This window comes from Galeopterus variegatus, unplaced genomic scaffold (assembly GCF_000696425.1).
Source record: "Galeopterus variegatus unplaced genomic scaffold, G_variegatus-3.0.2 Scaffold3176, whole genome shotgun sequence".
Lineage (NCBI taxonomy): Eukaryota > Metazoa > Chordata > Mammalia > Dermoptera > Cynocephalidae > Galeopterus > Galeopterus variegatus.
Window position 1 is genome coordinate 2,299 of NW_007729287.1, and position 17,213 is coordinate 19,511.

Genomic DNA, 17,213 nt, shown 5'->3' on the forward strand with positions numbered 1-17,213 from the left:
CAAGCCGGACAGACCTGCACTGTTCCCGCCCACCCAGCCCTCTTCAGAACTGTCAAGGTCTTGTCCTTCTCGGGCTCAAGAATCATAGTTGGGAAACTAAAAGAGATAGTTAAGTGCGTGCGTGTTGTGAGCTTCTGAGTGGGTGGGACTGGATCTTGTTCCTATCTGTCCCCTCATAACTAGTGCAGTGCTTTGCCCACAAAGCCCCTGCACAAACGCTGCATAGACTCCTCCACAGAAAGCAGTAGAATTACAGGAGCTCAGAAGAGTTTAGGTACTGACTCCATAACTAAACGGCTGTGCAGCTCTGGTCAAACTAGACTTGAACTTAAGTTTTCTCATCTGTAAAACGAGGGGTTTGCACTTTTTTTGAAACTGGGCTCCTCGGTTTTAGAGGTTTATGAGGTGTTTGTGTAGGGGTTGGTGTGGGAAGCAGAGTATCACTACAGGTTCTTCTCTCTTCAACTGTTTTTTTAAAAATATATACTTATAGTATTTTTTTTTTTTAACAAAGGAGCCCGCAACTAAGTGTTTGAAACCAAGTAAAGTAGGTGATTTCTTAATCTCCTTCCAGCTCTAACATTCTAAGATTCTGTGAACATAGTTCAATATCCTTTCTAGGGTGGTGGACATCTCTACAATATCCCTGGTGGTGCGTCTGTCAGGCTGGCAGCCTTTGCGTATCTCCAGGGAGCACAAACTTCAGGACACAGACTTTTTCTGGCTCTCCACCTACCTAGCTCCAGCCCGTTTACTCAGTTCCTCTATGATTAAGGCAAAGAGAATCCTGTCACAAATACTGGAGAAACAGAGTAAGGACGCAAGAGAATTCAGTATCACACATTTAACTAAAAAGCTTCTATACGCAAAACATTATACTAGAGGAGTGAATTTACACTACTAAATGTAATGTACTGAATGTGGTAGGTTGGAAAGTTGTATTCTAAAGTCAGACTGCATAAGTTCAAATCCCAGCACCGCCACTTAGTAGTTTGTGACCTTGTTCAGACTGCTTAACCTCTCAAAATCCTGATCTTTATCAATAAGTAAAACAGAAATACCTACCTCATAGGATTAAGTAATATACGCAAAGTACCTGAAATAGATCAAGTGTTTTAATACTTGTTATCTTCTTTTTCCTCCTTGGGAACACATGGGAGAATATTTTTCATTGGACAAACCTGGAAAGCTCCTTGGTGAGGGTGGAATTTGTGCCGGGATCTTGAAGGATGAATAGGATTTAGGTGGAGATGGTGGGAAAAGATATTCCTGGAGAAGGGAACAGTGTGAGAAAGGCACAAAAGTAGAAAAGTGCAAGAACTAATGGAAAGTATAAAGTGTATCTGTTGGGAAGGAGGGTTGGAAGGGGAGTGACAGGAGAAAAAGTTTTCTGGTGGAGAAAAAGGTTTCTGGTAGAGAAAAAGAGCAAGAGCTGATGAAAGCATCATCCTGATTTTGTTTTGGAAGTTGAGACTAGGGATGAGTCTAGGGATGGCAGCAAGAGCAGGGCTGCCAGCACCAACCTACAGCTTCAACAGTTAAAGAGTCCCCAGGTCCCTTCTTTTCTACGACTGAAAGTAGAAAGGGGGCTCCTGTGCAGTATCAAGGGGCTGCTGTGTAGAATGAGCAAAGCTTTTCTGCAATGGAAGGCACGGTTAGTTTAAAAAACTGGCATAACCTGAGCTGGATCACAATAGGGTGGCACAACATTTGGCTCCTTTGTATTGATGTATGTCATGGTCCCTCTGTCACTAATGAACTTGGGTTTTCTCCAGGTTTCTTTCCTCTTCTGTATGAGAAGGGGATTGAACTACTTGTTTCCCTTCTTCTTAAAGGAGATTTTCTGATATATGATAAATTCCCTATACTAGAAAGACAGAAAGTTGTTCCCAGATATTTGGCCCATCAGCCTAGGGTGCCAGAGGGTTTTGTTGCAGGTAGACACTAAATCTCCACTTCTTCCAATAGGAGCTGGCTGCCTTTTTTTTTTTTCTTCTTCTTCTTCCTGGGGTCATCTGACTACTTCCCTCCAAACCCCAGCCTGTACTGCTATGCGTTCCAAGACTATGGTTTGCCTGTTTCTCATTGCTGGGGTCTGTCCTTGCTTAGGAGGCAGTGTTGTAGCCACTGTGAAGTCTGCAGCATCCCACAAGAGGGCTCTAAGAAGATGAGATATAACAATATATTTACTGTATTTGGGTTCTAAACACCTCCTATACATAGTTTAAATAGAGTAACTAAACATGTTTTATAAATCAACAATGTGATAGTATCATGAAGGATCAAAAATCATAACATGTAAAAGAATGGTTGAAGTAACTGAAGATATTTAATCTAGAGAAGAAAAGACTGGGGAAATACATGATAGCTATTGTTAAATACTTAAAAGGGCAATCACAGGGAAGAATGAGTAGATTTCCTATCACCCATGAGTAAAATTTATGGAGATACACTCTTTGACTTGATATAAAGGAAGAATTTTTAAAACAGCTGTCTAGGAGGGTTCAAGTAGGGTCAAATGACCAATGATTGGGAATATTTCATAAGCAGGAGCAAGTAAGATCTGAGTCACTGTTCTATTGGTAGGGTGTTTGTGGTGTTCCTCAGCTAAAGAAGTACTATAAGCAGCTTCAGTCCAACAAATTACTATCACTCCTCTTGGGCCTGTGTGTTGGTTACTCTAAAGAGGAAGTTTGGGAAGGCAGTAACATTGGATCCTGGAATATAGTCAGAGAGGAGCGTTCATGCAGATACCCTTCCCAGTTCTCCAAACACCCACTCACAAGTGGTCTCAAAAACACCCAGTACCTTTACTTAGCTTTACCCACTTCACAATATGCTCAATATGAGCAAATTGACTCCCAAGCCTAGGTCAGGCCTGAGTGTTTCTTGTGAGCCATAGTTTTAGGCTGAGGAGCCTTGAGAGTTTGTGGAGGGAGAGCCCCCCTGCCCGCAGGGGGCTATGATCAAAGAAGTCTGTGGAAGAAGAGGGATCTAAGGAGGCAGGCCTAAAGGTCAATGCCTGGCAGCATCACTGTCCAGAAAGCCCCAGTTCCTATGGCTCTGTGCATTGAGGGCCATGTGTTCTTGGCAGACTTCATTCCAAGGGTCCTGTGTGGACAAAGGCTAGGGACTGGGCAGAAGGCGATGGCTGGTGGGAGGGAAACCAGGCCCTCTAGAGGGGAGGGATGATTGGAACATAGCACTGAAGTGGGCTCGGCTTTCAAGCTGCATACGGTGGCCCAGTGGGGAGGTGAGTCCACGAACAAAATGGATCCGAACGAGCCCTGACTGCCCCCCAGATACCAGCCATCCATAGGAGTCCAGGTTTGGGCTGAAACGTACCTGTGAAGAGAACAGAAAACAAAAGAGAGATGCTCATGGGTGGTGCTTTAGGGCAACTCCTAGCTGTATGAGCAAAAACATGGGTCACAATCTGAAAGGATAGGACCATGATGGGGTGAAAGAAGTAGGAATGAGAAGCCAGTGAATGAGGCATGTCTGTCATGCTCTGGAGGAGCATGCCAGAGCCGCTTTCCCTTCTTAGCCATCTGTGTTACCTTTTCATCTCCTAATTCATTGGTCACAGGCCCAGAGTTGGAAGAAAATGAGAATGGAAGGTGAAGAAGAGAGAAGATTCTTGCCTTATGAATAGCCTCAAGCTGCAGCCTGTCCAGACAGAGCTGGGTGTGCCCCTCTCCCTCCTGCATGCGTAGCATTGGTTCTCTATGGAGCAGATCGTGGAATGAACCCTGGGGAAAGGAAGTGGAATAGGAGAGAGAAAGTGAGTGGTCCCTTAGTTTTGCATCTTTGTTCTGGAACTCCTTAGGATGCCTTACTAAGCAAGGACTCAAATTTGCTACCTTTTCTAACACCATGCCTGGCTTCAACTTACCAAATCTGTGTCTTGAAAGAGCAAGTAGTGATGGCTGACAGTTTCAGCATAAGTTCGAGCCTTGGGAGGGTTGGGGGCCCCAGATGAAGCAGAAGAGTGGTCTTGACCTTCAGGACTATCCTGATATGGCATCAGATCTGCTTTATATATAGGCTAAAAGGAGACCATGAAATTAAGCTCTATACTACTGAAGACAGAATAAAAGCAAAGAGAGAGGAAACTGATTTGGGACAGGAAACACTTAAAGATGGAAGAAAGTACTATGTTTAAATATATGCTCAGATGCAATAGGGAAGGGAAGATTAAATACAACTCTGTGCTAAGATTCTCAGGGATAATATCAGGGGTGGGAGACCTAGCACTAATTTGTACTCTACCAGGAGCTGGAAGGGCATGTGGATTAGGATCCAACAGATGGTGCTGCTGTTAGACGTTCATATACGTACGAATCTTCGCTCTACAGGTCGCTTGACGTTTATTGGGTTCAGTGCCATATCAGGCAATATAGCTGCAATGAGCTCCCCAGATATATCTCCTGCGGCTATTGTCCCAAGCCAGTCAGATCCTGAAAGACTCTAATAGGAAGAGACAGATTTCATTCATTCACTCTTATATTCATTCAGTTCTGTGAACTGGTAAGGACTGCACAGTCTGAGGGAAAGAGACACAAACAAAAATGATCATCATCTTCCATTTCCCTGATACAGCTACCACATACTTATCTTCTCCTTCCACCCAAAACTACTACCTCTCCCTGAGCACCTCTAGTGAAAAATGAACCATTTGCCTGTGTAATGAAGACTGTAGAAGAGAGGGAGCTCACCCAGACAGTGCCTTTTCGAGGAGCAGTGAAGTAGGCCTTAAAACCAAGGTAACCAGCATCAATATAATGAATTCCACAGAGTCCATAACTGTAAGAGAAAGAGAAATAAAACTTTCCTTTTTCTAGGATTAGATTCATTTCTTCTCCCCAGTTCAAGCTATCTCAGTAAACCAACTCAACCCTCCTCTCCCCATGACAATCTGGTACTCTTTGCACCCCAACCCTTAGGGACCACCCCCAGAGTTTCTCCTATCTCCATCTTGCCATACGAGGCATAGCAGTTGTCCTGAGCCACAGTGACACCATTGTAGGGGAGCAGCCAGGCCAGTTCTGTACTCAAGAAGCGCTTGATAGAATTTATTGGTTCGTAAGGCCGTCGAAGGTCCCAGAATTTGATTTTGCGGTCGCTACCCGCAGAGACTAGAAAATGACTGTGAAAAGATGGGAGAAGATCAAATCTGAACAAATCTGGAAGAGTCAGTCTGTCCCAGTCTTCACCTTCCCCCTCCACACATCTCTATACTATACCTGTTAGCTTTGCACCATTGAAGGGTACGCACAGCCTGGTCATGGGCTAGGAAACACTGGAAGGGGTAGAGCTTTAAAGAGCCATCAGAGAGCCGTATCCGCTGCAGGGGTGAGTTAGTGGGAAGATTCCAGAAAACCACCATGCCTGAAGTAGTAGGGACAGGATGTGTAGGCATTAAAGGCAGATTATCTCTTGCTCTAATTTCTTTCTCTGAGCTCCTAGGACCTTTGTCTTCTAACCTTAGGTCTGAACCACTGTAAAAATGTGGGGATCATGACTATCTACCTAACACTCCCTCCATGGTTTAAAGACTCAACCTGATATTTTAGCCCCAGTTCTTATCAGCAAAAATGTAAAAGCTTAGTCTGAGATCTAAAGTTGAAAGACAACAGGTTGAATGCATCTCATAGCCTCTATTCCCTACTAAATAAAACTAAAGGGATTTTTTCAAAGCATAAATCCTCTAGGACAAGGGTTGGCAAACTACGGCCTATGGGCCAAATACAGCCTACCACCCGTTTTGGTAAATAAAATTTTATTGGAACATAGACAAACCCATTTGTTTACCTCATGTCTAAGGCTACTTCTACATTATAATGGCAGGATTAAGTAGTTCCAATAATGGCCAAACAGCCCACAAAGCCTAAAATTATTTACTATCTGGACCTTTACATAAAACATTGGCTAACTCTCCTCTAAGACAAAGAGAATAGGCAAGAAGCCAAATGCAACAAAATGCAGAGGAACAGAAAACAAATGGACAAATAGAAACTAACTCAGCTGACCCAGAACAAGCCCACCCCAGATAAGGCTTGCAGAGAAAAGTACTCAAAAGTATAACTGTGATAAAAATAAAAGACAAATTAAAGAATAATAAAAAATTTTAAAAACAATAGTTGAGAAAAATCTTTGTAGCTAAAACCCCTTTTATACATAAACTCAGGAAATGTAGCACCTATGAACCTTTCTTGAAAAAACTTATTGACAGTGAATTATAGCTAAGCAATATAAATAATTCAGCAATGGAGAGGGTGACTGAGATCTGAAGACTCATAGAGATACTCAATCATCAAAAAAATTTAGGAATTAAGGTAGCAGAACAGCATCAAGTATCATGAACCTTTACAATGTAAGAACAATATCACCAAAAGAAAAACAGAAGATGGAGAGAAATATAATATGGGAAGAAGTATAAAAGTGCTAATTTCCTCATCTTCCTTGCAAAAAGGCTACTGATGATGTCTAAAGTGAAACTATCATTTAAAAACAAAAACAGGGCCAGCCTGTGGCTCACTTGGGAGAGTGTGGTGCTGATAACACCAAGGCCATGGGTTCGGATCCTATATAGGGATGGCCGGTTCGCTCACTGGCTGAGCGTGGTACTGACAACACCAAGCCAAGGGTTAAGATCCTCTTACCGGTCATCTTTAAAAAATAAATAAGTAAATAAATAAATAAATAAAAACAACAACCTAATAACTCTAGCTCCTTCATGTTTTTTATAATCTTTTTTTTTCTTTTTAATATTAAAGTATCTTTGAGGAGCTAATGCCTCTTGGGGTGAAAGAACATTTATTGGGAGCTTAGCTGATCTTTCGGTTTGACTTCATTGTCTTTTTCTTCCATAAAAATAAAGTATAATTGGAACTGGCCTAAGGCTCACTTGGGAGAGTGTGGTGCTGATAACACCAAGGCCATGGATTCAGATCCCTATATAGGGATGGCCAGTTAGCTCACTTGGGAGAGTGTGGTGCTGACAACACCAAGTCAAGGGTTAAGATCCCCTTACCACTTAATCTTTTTATCTTTATATATGCATGCAGAACTGCATGAAATGATGTTCATCCACTCTTTTTTCTTAGCAGAAAAATTCTAGCGATTTCTTTCTTCTTTGTACTTTTTTTTTTTTTTACATTGCTTGAATAGTTATAGCTATTATAATACCCAGCACTGAGCCAAACTAGAAATAACCATCAAAAAACAATCACATATAAAAAGTTTACAGAACAATAGCTCCTTATGTTTTATTTTTTTTTTTACCATTATAGTATCCAGCAGCCAGGTGGTGGTGGGGCCTGGTAGGCATCCAGGCCAGGCTAAGGCACTGACCACACTCAGAGGGGTCTGTAGCTTGCATAGACCCCACCTGCAGGGTTCCCACACATTGTACCTGCAGAGATAGAAGAGATGGGACTAGGGTTAGGGATACCTACTGTTTGGAACAAAGGCTCAAATCAGTGTTTAATCCAGCAGGATGGGGCACTTTTCAGAAGTAGAAGGAGACTCACAACTGTGGAATCCATAAGAGGAGGCTCAAAGAAGACGGAACCTCAGCTAAGGTAGCAGGTTCCTCACTCACCTTATAGATGGCGGGCTTCATTGCATCTGTAAGGGAAGAAGAGCAGAAACTGATACTGTGGATCCAGGGGACTGAGCTCCTAATCAGGCCTTGCTTTTAGATCAGCACCTGCCCTTTGGATAATGACCTTCCCTTATCCTGTGTTGAGAAAGCCCTTATCTTTTCACCATCAAATTTATGAACCTACCTCTATCTGCCCCCATCTTCTTTCCTTCTGTTATACCTAATGGTATCTTTCTTCCTGTCAGAATGGCCAATCCCTCCACTCTGCTCTCTTCTCATCCTCCTCACCTTTTCCAGAATTTTGCTCATTTGTTATCCTTCCTTTCTCCTGCATTATCCACTTGCTCTCTCCCTACTGGGTCATTCCCATATTCCCATGTAAACATGTCCTGCTGTCTCCTATCTGAATAAACATACAAAAACCTTCCTTTGGGGCCGGCCCGGTGGCGCACTGCTACAGTGCACCGCTTGGGAGCACGGCGGCGCTCCCGCCGAGGGTTTGGATCCCACATACAGACCGGCCGCTCACTGGCTGAGCGAGGTGCGGGAGCAACACCGAGGGTTGCGATCCCGTTGCCAGTCCCGGTCCGGTACTGAGGGTTGCGATCCGTTGCCGGTCACGAAAAAAGACAAAAAGGAAAAAAAAAAAAACAAAAAAAAACCTTCCTTTACTCCTTATTTACCCCAGCCATCACCCTCATTTATTTGTTCTTCTTCACAGCCAAACTTCTTGAAAGACTCATCTATACTTACTGTCTTCACTTCCTTACTTCCTATTCCCTCCTCAACCCACTCCTCCACAGACCACCAAATAGAGGACTTCCCAGGGCCTGAACTTGGGTGCCCTCTTCTTCAGATACTCAGTACTGTTGAAAAGCAAACAAATTCAACATTTATCTGCTTTCCCCTGTCCCCTTTCTCTTGCTCATCTTTAGCTCTATATTCTCTCCCTCTCTTCACAATAAAGAGATTGTGTGTGTCTGTGAAGTGGTGAGGAGAGGAGAAGCTGAGAGCAGGCTTGGGGGAACAAGAGAGTATGGCAGGAGAGGTGAGCCCCATCTGTCAGCCTCAGCCTTTAGTAGTAGCTCTTTACACAGCCATTAACTGTGGCAGCAAGAGGGGGAAGGCCTGAGAGCACAGAAAGAGAATAGAGAAGAGGGTGGAGATAAAAGGTAATATGCTGAAAGAGTGCAGTTATAAGACTGAAGAAGAGAGAGAGTTCAAGAACAAATGTGTAAAGTCACAATGGGGGCACTGGGGGGTGACTGAGTAAGGCTTTGAACTAGACAGATTGAGCCCAGAGGAGTCTCAGGGGAGATGGACAAGCCCTGCTAAGCTCTGGCTACTGCTACAGCAAATCTATTCTCCCCGCTGTGCTACTCACCTGGGGGCTGCTGAGCCAGCAGGGCCTCAGGATGGGGTAGACTGAACAGCAGCACCTTCCCATCTGAGCAGGCAAGAGCCAGGAGACCCAACCGGGGCAGGAGAGGAGCCTAGAGAGTGAGATCAGATCTGAGTCTTGCTGCCTTCAGTCACCTCTAAGAAAACCTTTGATGTTCTGGTCCCTAAAAATACGATATGGAGTTGCTGGGAAAAGGACATCCACTACAAGCTAAACCTTCTTTCCTCTGACTCTGAGAACTCCCAGGGCCATCCCACAGTCAACTGGGAAGTACCTTTCGAGGGGTGCCTGGAAGTTCCCATGCTCCACTGGGGCAGAACTTGAGGTCCCAGATGCAGCCATGGTCACAAGCAATCCCGTAGACAAAGTGAGCCCTGTTGCCAGGACTGGGGAGAGAAAGCATGCGGGGACAGTGGGTAGGAAGGAGAGGCCAAGGGCTTCCAAAGCTATGTTCCCCTTATCTCAGCCCAATCCAAGCCCTTCTTCCTATCCTGCCCAGCCCCCATGCCTCTCTCTCCCTCAGCCACCCTCCCATGGCAATGTCCCAGCCCCACCTCACCAGCTTTCATGCTGCAAGGTCCCAAGGCCCCAAAGCTGGAGCAGCCCAGGGCCCGAATGAAGCTGGCTCAGTGAGTGGGTCTCATTCATGTCAGGGCTGGAGAAAAGGGCCACATACTGTGAGGCTCCTGCCCCCTCTGGCACTGGGCACCAGTCCAGAGCCCAGACTGGTCCCCCAGTGAAGAAGGACACATCCCAACGCTCTGGATGTGCTGTGATTGAGCTAAATCTAGAGAGAAGTCAAAGATGAGAAGAAAGGAGTTAATAAAAGGTTACAAGAACGGAATGGGAGCTCCACCTGGAGCTAGTAGGAACTGGCTTAAGCAAGGGCCTGAATGTTAAGAACAGTTTACAGGTAAGAATAGTCCTTGGCCACTACTTGTATCTTTCTCCTTTACTTCCCAATGTCTGTCTAGCTCCAGTTCATCTTCAAAGATGATAAGCTGTTCAATCTGGTTTACTACAGTGATCTTTCTAGGGCTAGTTTGTCCAGGTCTACCCAAGTATATGTGACCTTTTAAACTGGTTTGACCCTAAACCCCCCTAGCTTCCTGGAGTCCGGCTGGCAGTGATTAGCACTGCAAATTAGAGAATGGTGACCAGCTCTGGCCAGGATTCCTATCCCTAGAACCAAGTGGACCAGCATCAGGGGAAGGACAGAGCTAATCTGTCTTCCTTTTCAACATTCATTTTTCCTATTTTAGTCTCCCAGAATCAGAAAAAAGGGAAGAGATGCAATCTTCACCTGTTTATTCGGTAGAGTGTGCCATCTTCAGGAAGCCCTTCACGCTGTACAGAAAACAGTGGAGACTTCTCTTCTTGGGGCAGGTAGGGAGCTGCCTCACTGCGGGAAGGAAGAGGGGGCAGCCTGAATTTTGAAGAGTTTCATCCATCTCAGGATTCCCACATACATCTAGAGGCTTCTGTCACCCTTTTATCTCCATTGTCACCCCCTCCTAGGTTTCAGAAATGTTGCTTCAACTTACAGTTCGGATAACAAGTGCCACTTCCAGGCTAAAGGAATCCATTCAGCAAACTCCCAGTATGAATGTTTCTGTTCTCGGCTGGAGAAACAAAGGAAGCATCAATGAAGGAGAGAGATTCTAGAGCAGCACTGTCCAATAAAACTTTCTACAAGGATGGAAACGATCTCTTATCAACGCTGTCCAATATGCTGGTCACCAGCTACAAGTGGTAACTGGGCACTTGAAACACGGCTAGTGCAGCTGAGAAACTGAACTCTTCATTTTATTTAATTTTAGAGAGCTCTAGAGCTCATGCCTTTGGAACAGTCCGTTAGTAATAAATGTCATCATGGTGTTCTGTCTGTGAGCACTTCTCTCTTTCCCATGGCCCCACTTCTAGATCATCCTTGCACTCCTCCACTGCCCCTTCATCCCCTGCCCCAAGTCCCCAAGTCTCACAGGTCCTTGGTGAGATGGAGGCACTTCCAAACAGGAGCCATGATGTGATTTGATAAGCCATTGGGAGCCACTCCCCGGCAGTGTGGCTTCTGCTTCTGAGGATCAAATTGAAGAAAATATAAGGGAGAGAATTTTATAGGCTGGAGAAAGTTCCAGGAGATGGCTTTCCTTCCCAGCTTTTACTTTCCTTGGGATTACTTCCCCTTCAATTACTGCCCTATCAGCATCTTAAAAGACTTGTGTTTTAAACACAATGACTTCTCCTCCAGCTCCTACTCCTGCATCAAAAGTGTAAAATCCATATCTATTTTCTGTTCATCTTCCTCAAAAGCTCCATAGCATTTGATTCAGAGGACTCCTGTAAGTATCTTGAAACTCTTGCCCTCTGGGATAGTCTCTCCATATTCCTCCCACCTCCGTAAAACTCTTCCGCAGGCTCTCTCTTCTCTGATAGGTCTGGTTGATGATGGTATTTCCCCAGAGTCCCTCTGTTGTCATCTTGTCCCTGAATACACATACTCCTGGTAATCTCATCCCAGATCCCAGGGCTTGGACTACCATCTTTATGACTGATTATCAAGTTCACATCTAAGGACACACAAAATTGACTCAGACTCAACTCCTCTACAAATTGTAGATATATACAGTATCATGTCAAGCCATACTAGAGCCTGAAGCAAAAGGAAACATCAGTAATCAGTTTTTAAAAAAATCCGTAAAGTTCCTGTCTTTATTTAAAATTTTGATATTTTGTTCATTATGAATGTGTTGCTTTAATATTGATTTTTTAAAATGTTGCATCAAAATATTATTTATCTTGTTTACTGAGGGTTTCAGCCCTCCTTTAAATGTTGCAGCCAAGGCAAAAAAAGGCACTAGTTCTATACATGCAACTGGCAACTAGATGTCTCCAGCAGGATGGCATGTGCCCCACAGGCACCTCCAACTTAACATGTCAGAAAATAAACTCATCCTCTCCCCTGCCTACCTTCACCCCCTCCCACATCCCCTGCTCTTCCCATGTTCTCCAGTTCAATGCATGATGCCACCATCTAAGTCGGAAACTTCCATTCAACTTCTTCCTTTCCTTCAACTCTCACATCCTGGTTTTTTGTTTTGTTATTCGTTTTTTGGCAGCTGGCCAGTATCATGTCCTGTTAATTCTCTCATATATCTCTTGACCCTGTCCCCCCAACTTCTTTTCCTTTATTTCTTGATTTCAGGGCCTCATTATCTCTCGACTCTCACATCCTGTTTTTTTGTTTTGTTATTCGTTTTTTTGGCAGCTGGCCAGTATCATGTCCTGTTAATTCTCTCATATATCTGTTGACCCTGTCCCCCCAACTTCTTTTCCTTTATTTCTTGATTTCAGGGCCTCATTATCTCTCACCTGAACAACTGAAGCTGTCTTATAACTGTCAATTGCAGGTAACCTATTTTCTTAACTTATCATGTTTATTTTTCTACTTAAAAACCTTTGTTATGCAGAGTTTTCTGTTTGGGATGATGAAAAAAGTTCTGGAAATGGATAATGGTGATGGTTGCACAACACTGTGGATGCACTAAATGCCACTGAATTGTACATTTTTAAACGGTTAAAATGGAAATTTTGTTATGTATATTTTACCACAACTAAAAAACAAACAAATAAAAACAACCTTTGTTAGCTCCTACCAATTTTATTCCTATCAGCCTCTCTAGTCTAATCTCCCCTACAATTTTGCCCCAGGCCCTTTGCTCCAGCCATAATCAATTTCTGGGGAGCTGGCCAGTTAGCTCACTTGGGAGAGTGTAACACCAAGGTCATGGGTTCAGATCCCCGTACCAGCCAGCTGCAAAAAAAGAAAAAAAAAATTCTGGGAAAACCTTCCTCTCTAGCAAACTTCTATTCACCCTTCAAGACCCAACTCATCTATCACTTCTCTGTGAAGCCTAAACAGTTAATCATCCTTCCTCTATATGCCTAAAGCATTTTGTTCAGTCCTGGTATAGCACTTATTACACTGTGAACTTTGTGAGGCAGGACTCTCTCTTATTCACATTTGTATTTCCTAGAAGAGAATAGATAGTCGATATATGAATGAATAATCTTGTTTACTACACCCCTCCCCCTGCAACCTGCCTAATATCTCAACTGTTTTTGAAGATGTTCCTTTCTTCTTTTACCTGTCTTGGCCATCACAGTTACCAGGCCAAAGCTATCCTTCTGGTATCTTGCTGACACCCTAAAAATCCCACTATTTCCCCATTCACTTTCTTATCCATTCAGGTTACCCCTGAAGTAGATCCTCGTGGGGTGCTTCGGGGCACTGCAGGCTCGGGGTCAGACGAACTCTCACTCGGGGCCTCGCTTTCTTCCCCATCTTCAGCTTCAACTTGGAGAACAAAGTCTTGATCCTGTGCAGTATCATTCTTTTCTTCTCCACCTTGACAGACTGCCTGCTGCTGGTTCTTCTTCGGTTTGGTGGGGCTGCTCACCTTGGGGCTCTCAGGACAGGACACTGGAGGAGGCAGGGCTGTTGAGAGCTCTTCAGCCAGTTCCTGAAGATACAGAAGTGCCCTGTGGGATAGGGCAGAGTCAGAGCCATACTCACAAACACTGAACTGAGAGCTCTTTTTTCCAGACTTGGTTGAGTCTTATCTTATTAGATTCTTCCAGCAACCCTGTGAAGCAGCTATTAATTTCCCCTTCCCCTTTGATAGATGAAGAAACAGAAATCCAGAAAAGTTAAGTGATTTGGCCAAGATGATTCAAATAACAAACGTTGGAGGTCTTCCAACTCCAAGTCCAATGCACTTTTCATTCAACCATAGTCAAAGAACACAGAGGGCAAGGTGGAAAGAATGGAAGAGCACATATATACTGTGCAGCAAAACAGTAATGAAGACCTGGGAGAAGCTTGTGGAAAATGTGATAGGGCACAAAGTACAGAAAGAAACTTAGATAAACCAAGTTAGCAATACATACCATAAAAGTTGGTGTGGTAAAAGCTAAAGGATCACTCAAGTCCCCAGAATCCAGACATCACCCCTGCTCACCTGATACCTCATCAGAATCTTCTCATCTCTCCAACATCTGCCCCACCTCAATCCCTTCACCCCAACCCCCTCCACCAAGCTGTGCCCCAAAATCCTTACACTTGGGCAGCCCTTCGGCGAGGTCGTTCCCCAGGAGGGGTCTCAAAGTCCTCAGAGGGCCTCTTTGGCGGTGGAGACTCTGGCTGATCTAGGTCTTTTGACAACTTCAGCAGTAGCAGGTCTGTCTTGGACTTTCGACCTCGTTTCTTAGGCAGGGGGGTGGACAGAGGGTTGGACTGTTCTAAGAGACCAGGAACCAGAGGGGCTGATGCAGGATTAGGCTGTTGGGGCCTTTTAGGGCCTTTTCGTGTCCTACCACCTCTCTTCCGGCCAGGCTTTGAGGCCCTAGTCTTTGAGATCTTTGACATCTCTGAAGAAAGATCTGTAGAGAAGAATATGGGTCTGTGAGATGGGACCAGAGCACAAACCTCTTTGGAGTAGATTACATCGTACCCAGGTTTGTAAGATCCTATTAGCTCAACCTGCTCTCTTTCATCTTAAGCTATGCATGGGAGATAAAAACATAAAAGGACAAGGTACATACCTTGCTGTTCCAGTCTGGAGAGGCTTTCTTGCTCTGGATGGAGCCTCCTCTTATCAGGAGAATCCTCATATCCAGGCAAAGGGGTAGGTAATGATGTTTCTATGGAAGCCTCTGCACTGGTTGTTTCTGAAGATGCCTCGACATCAAGCTGGTTTAGCACCTCTTGTCCGGGAGAGTCTACCACAGTCATGTTCCCCACGGGGCCGGCCTCCCCCAGGGCAACATAGCCGACCCCGCAGGTATCCATCAGCACCCCCCAAAATGGCTGCCCCTGCATACAGAGACATACAAATGAGGAGAAGGCAGAAGCTATTCATACCGGCTCAGATTTTTCTACTTTCCTGTCTTTTCTCTCCTCATTCCCACAACCAGAAACCCACACTCCCTGATCATTCATTCATTCAACAGTTATTACTAAGTATCTTCTATATATCAGGCACTGTTCTAGAAACTGTTAATATGACAAAAAGTAAGACAGACAAGGTACCTACCTCATGGAACTTAAATTCTGGTGGAGCAGACAAGAACAAGTAAATAAATAATAAAGCTACCATTTATCAAATGCTTACTATGTGCCAAGCACTATACTAAGTGCTTTATATACATTATTTATCTTTTTTTCTTTTTTTAAAGATTACCCGTACGGGAATCTTAACCCTTGACTCGGTGTTGTCAGCACCACGCTCTCCCAAGTGAGCTAACCGGCCATCCCTATGTAGGGATCCGAACCCATGGCCTTGGTGTTATCAGCACCGCACTCTCCCAAGTGAGCCACGGGCTGGCCCCACATAATTTAATTTAAAGCTCATATGTTTTCTTGTAAGGATATTACAGTAAATGCATAATTATTAAACTCCTCTCCCTAAAACCCAATGACACACACACACACACACAAAGAAGAGAAAGAAAAAATTGTCTATTATGAATCTAGGGAAGGGCCACAGCTTCCTAAAAGTCTATAAAGAACAGCTGCCAGATACCATAAAATTTAGACCAAACTGAAGAGATGCATAGAGCTAACATCATATCTATTAATATTAATCAAGGAACAGATTTACTTAAGAATAAGTAAAAGAGTTGTTCTCTGGTACCCTGCCATCAGTGCTTCACCTGAAGCGGGGAGGAAGGTAGACTATGAGACAATTAAGAAACATCCTATTACATTAAGAGACCTTTTCCACATTGAAGAATGGACTAAATTGCCATGAATCTTCATCTTCTTCAAACCCAGAAAATCAGCTGTGCAACCATGGACCAAAGGAAACAGATAAAACACTGACCACCAAACCAGAAAACTAAGCAACACAGAGCTCGGCAATAGTCCAATTTTTGGCCAGAATAACCTGCTCATAAGTGAACAAAGGGAGAAATAGTTCAAGTCCCAGGAAGGAACTCCCCATAGGTCTGTATATGCCTTAAGGATAAAGAATTCATCAGCCTCAGTGGAAAAGTGTTCTAATACAAATATCATAAGAAATATACAAATAAAAGCTCCCAACTGTCTCCCTTTGAAGAAGCTACAGTCTGAACAGACTATAGGGCTGGCCAGTTAGCTCAGTTGGTTAGAATGTGGTGTGATAACGCCAAGGCCAAGGGTTCAGATCCCTGTACCAGCTGCAAACAAAACAAAACAAAACAAAAAAACATTATCAACTAACAATAGCTAACTCCCTAACTCAGGTTCTGAGGATACAATATAACATCATGTCCTCAAGCTGCAATATAACAGTGCCAATGTAAATAGAGGGGAGCCAGCAAATGAACAGTTGATATTCCTAAAGAGAGGAGAAAAATGGGAACAAGGAAAAAAAAAACTTCAAAAATTTAACAGAACGGGCTGCACGATTAGCTCAATTGGTTAGAGTGTGGTGTCATAACACCAAGGTCAAGGGTTCAAATCTCTGTACTGGCCAGCCACCAAAAAGAGAAAAATTAATAGAAGAAAATTTACTGAAATAAAAAATATATAAAATCTTTCCTGAAATAAAGGAAGCCCTCAGTCCATAGATCAAAAAGGCTTACTGTGTAAAAGGGAAACAAAATCAATAGAATTATCAAGACCAAAAAATATCTTAGTGAAGATACTAAATTTCAAAAGATAATAACATCTACAAGCATCTCGGCAGAAGAAACATGTCTCTTACAAAGGGGAAAAAAATCAGGCTATCGTGAATTCTCAGCAACACTTGATGCCAGAAGACAAAGGAACATTTAGAGAGAGATTGGAGAGAATTCTTTACTTTTAGGCCGGCCCTAGAGTTTTTCTTCAAAAGGCCGCACTATATAAGATTGAAAATAAACAGAAAAAAAAAAAAAGACAGAAACAAGATAAAGAAAACCACACACGTATCCGAACAGTAAACATACCAGATAAATTCATCCATTAAAAATAAAGAATGAGGGCTGGCCCGAGGCTCACTTGGGAGAGTACGGTGCTGATAACACCAAGGCCATGGGTTCGGATCCTACATAGGGATGGCTGGTTAGCTCATTTGGGAGAGCGTGGTGCTGACACCATCAAGTCAAGGGTTAAGATCTCCTTACTGGTCATCTTTAAAAAAAAAGAATGAATGAAAATTCAGATTGATTTAAAAAGCC

The 17,213-nt window shown here is 43.6% G+C and overlaps 1 protein-coding gene across 4 annotated transcripts; it reads right to left on the reverse strand.

Moving 5' to 3' along the window:
- Positions 1-2,168: 2,168 nt before the first annotated feature.
- Positions 2,169-17,012, reverse strand: LOC103599979 (general transcription factor 3C polypeptide 2). Of its 4 annotated transcripts, none has more exons than XM_008584195.1 (19): positions 16,983-17,012; positions 14,616-14,886; positions 14,132-14,453; positions 13,268-13,553; positions 10,994-11,088; positions 10,556-10,633; positions 10,315-10,413; positions 9,571-9,798; positions 9,286-9,397; positions 8,994-9,102; positions 7,607-7,632; positions 7,288-7,417; positions 5,247-5,391; positions 4,988-5,149; positions 4,719-4,806; positions 4,342-4,470; positions 3,896-4,048; positions 3,645-3,752; positions 2,169-3,345 (listed from the first exon to the last, which is right to left on the reverse strand). In XM_008584195.1, the coding sequence occupies exons 2-19, from the start codon at positions 14,860-14,862 to the stop codon at positions 3,127-3,129; spliced, it is 2,736 nt and encodes a 911-aa protein (XP_008582417.1). In that variant the 5' UTR covers positions 14,863-14,886; positions 16,983-17,012; the 3' UTR covers positions 2,169-3,126. The 4 variants fall into 4 exon arrangements, with proteins under 4 accessions (XP_008582417.1, XP_008582419.1, XP_008582420.1 ...); XM_008584197.1 differs by lacking the exon at positions 16,983-17,012 and adding an exon at positions 15,107-15,158; XM_008584198.1 differs by lacking the exon at positions 16,983-17,012 and having other exon boundaries at positions 9,571-9,666; positions 14,616-15,050.
- Positions 17,013-17,213: the final 201 nt, after the last annotated feature.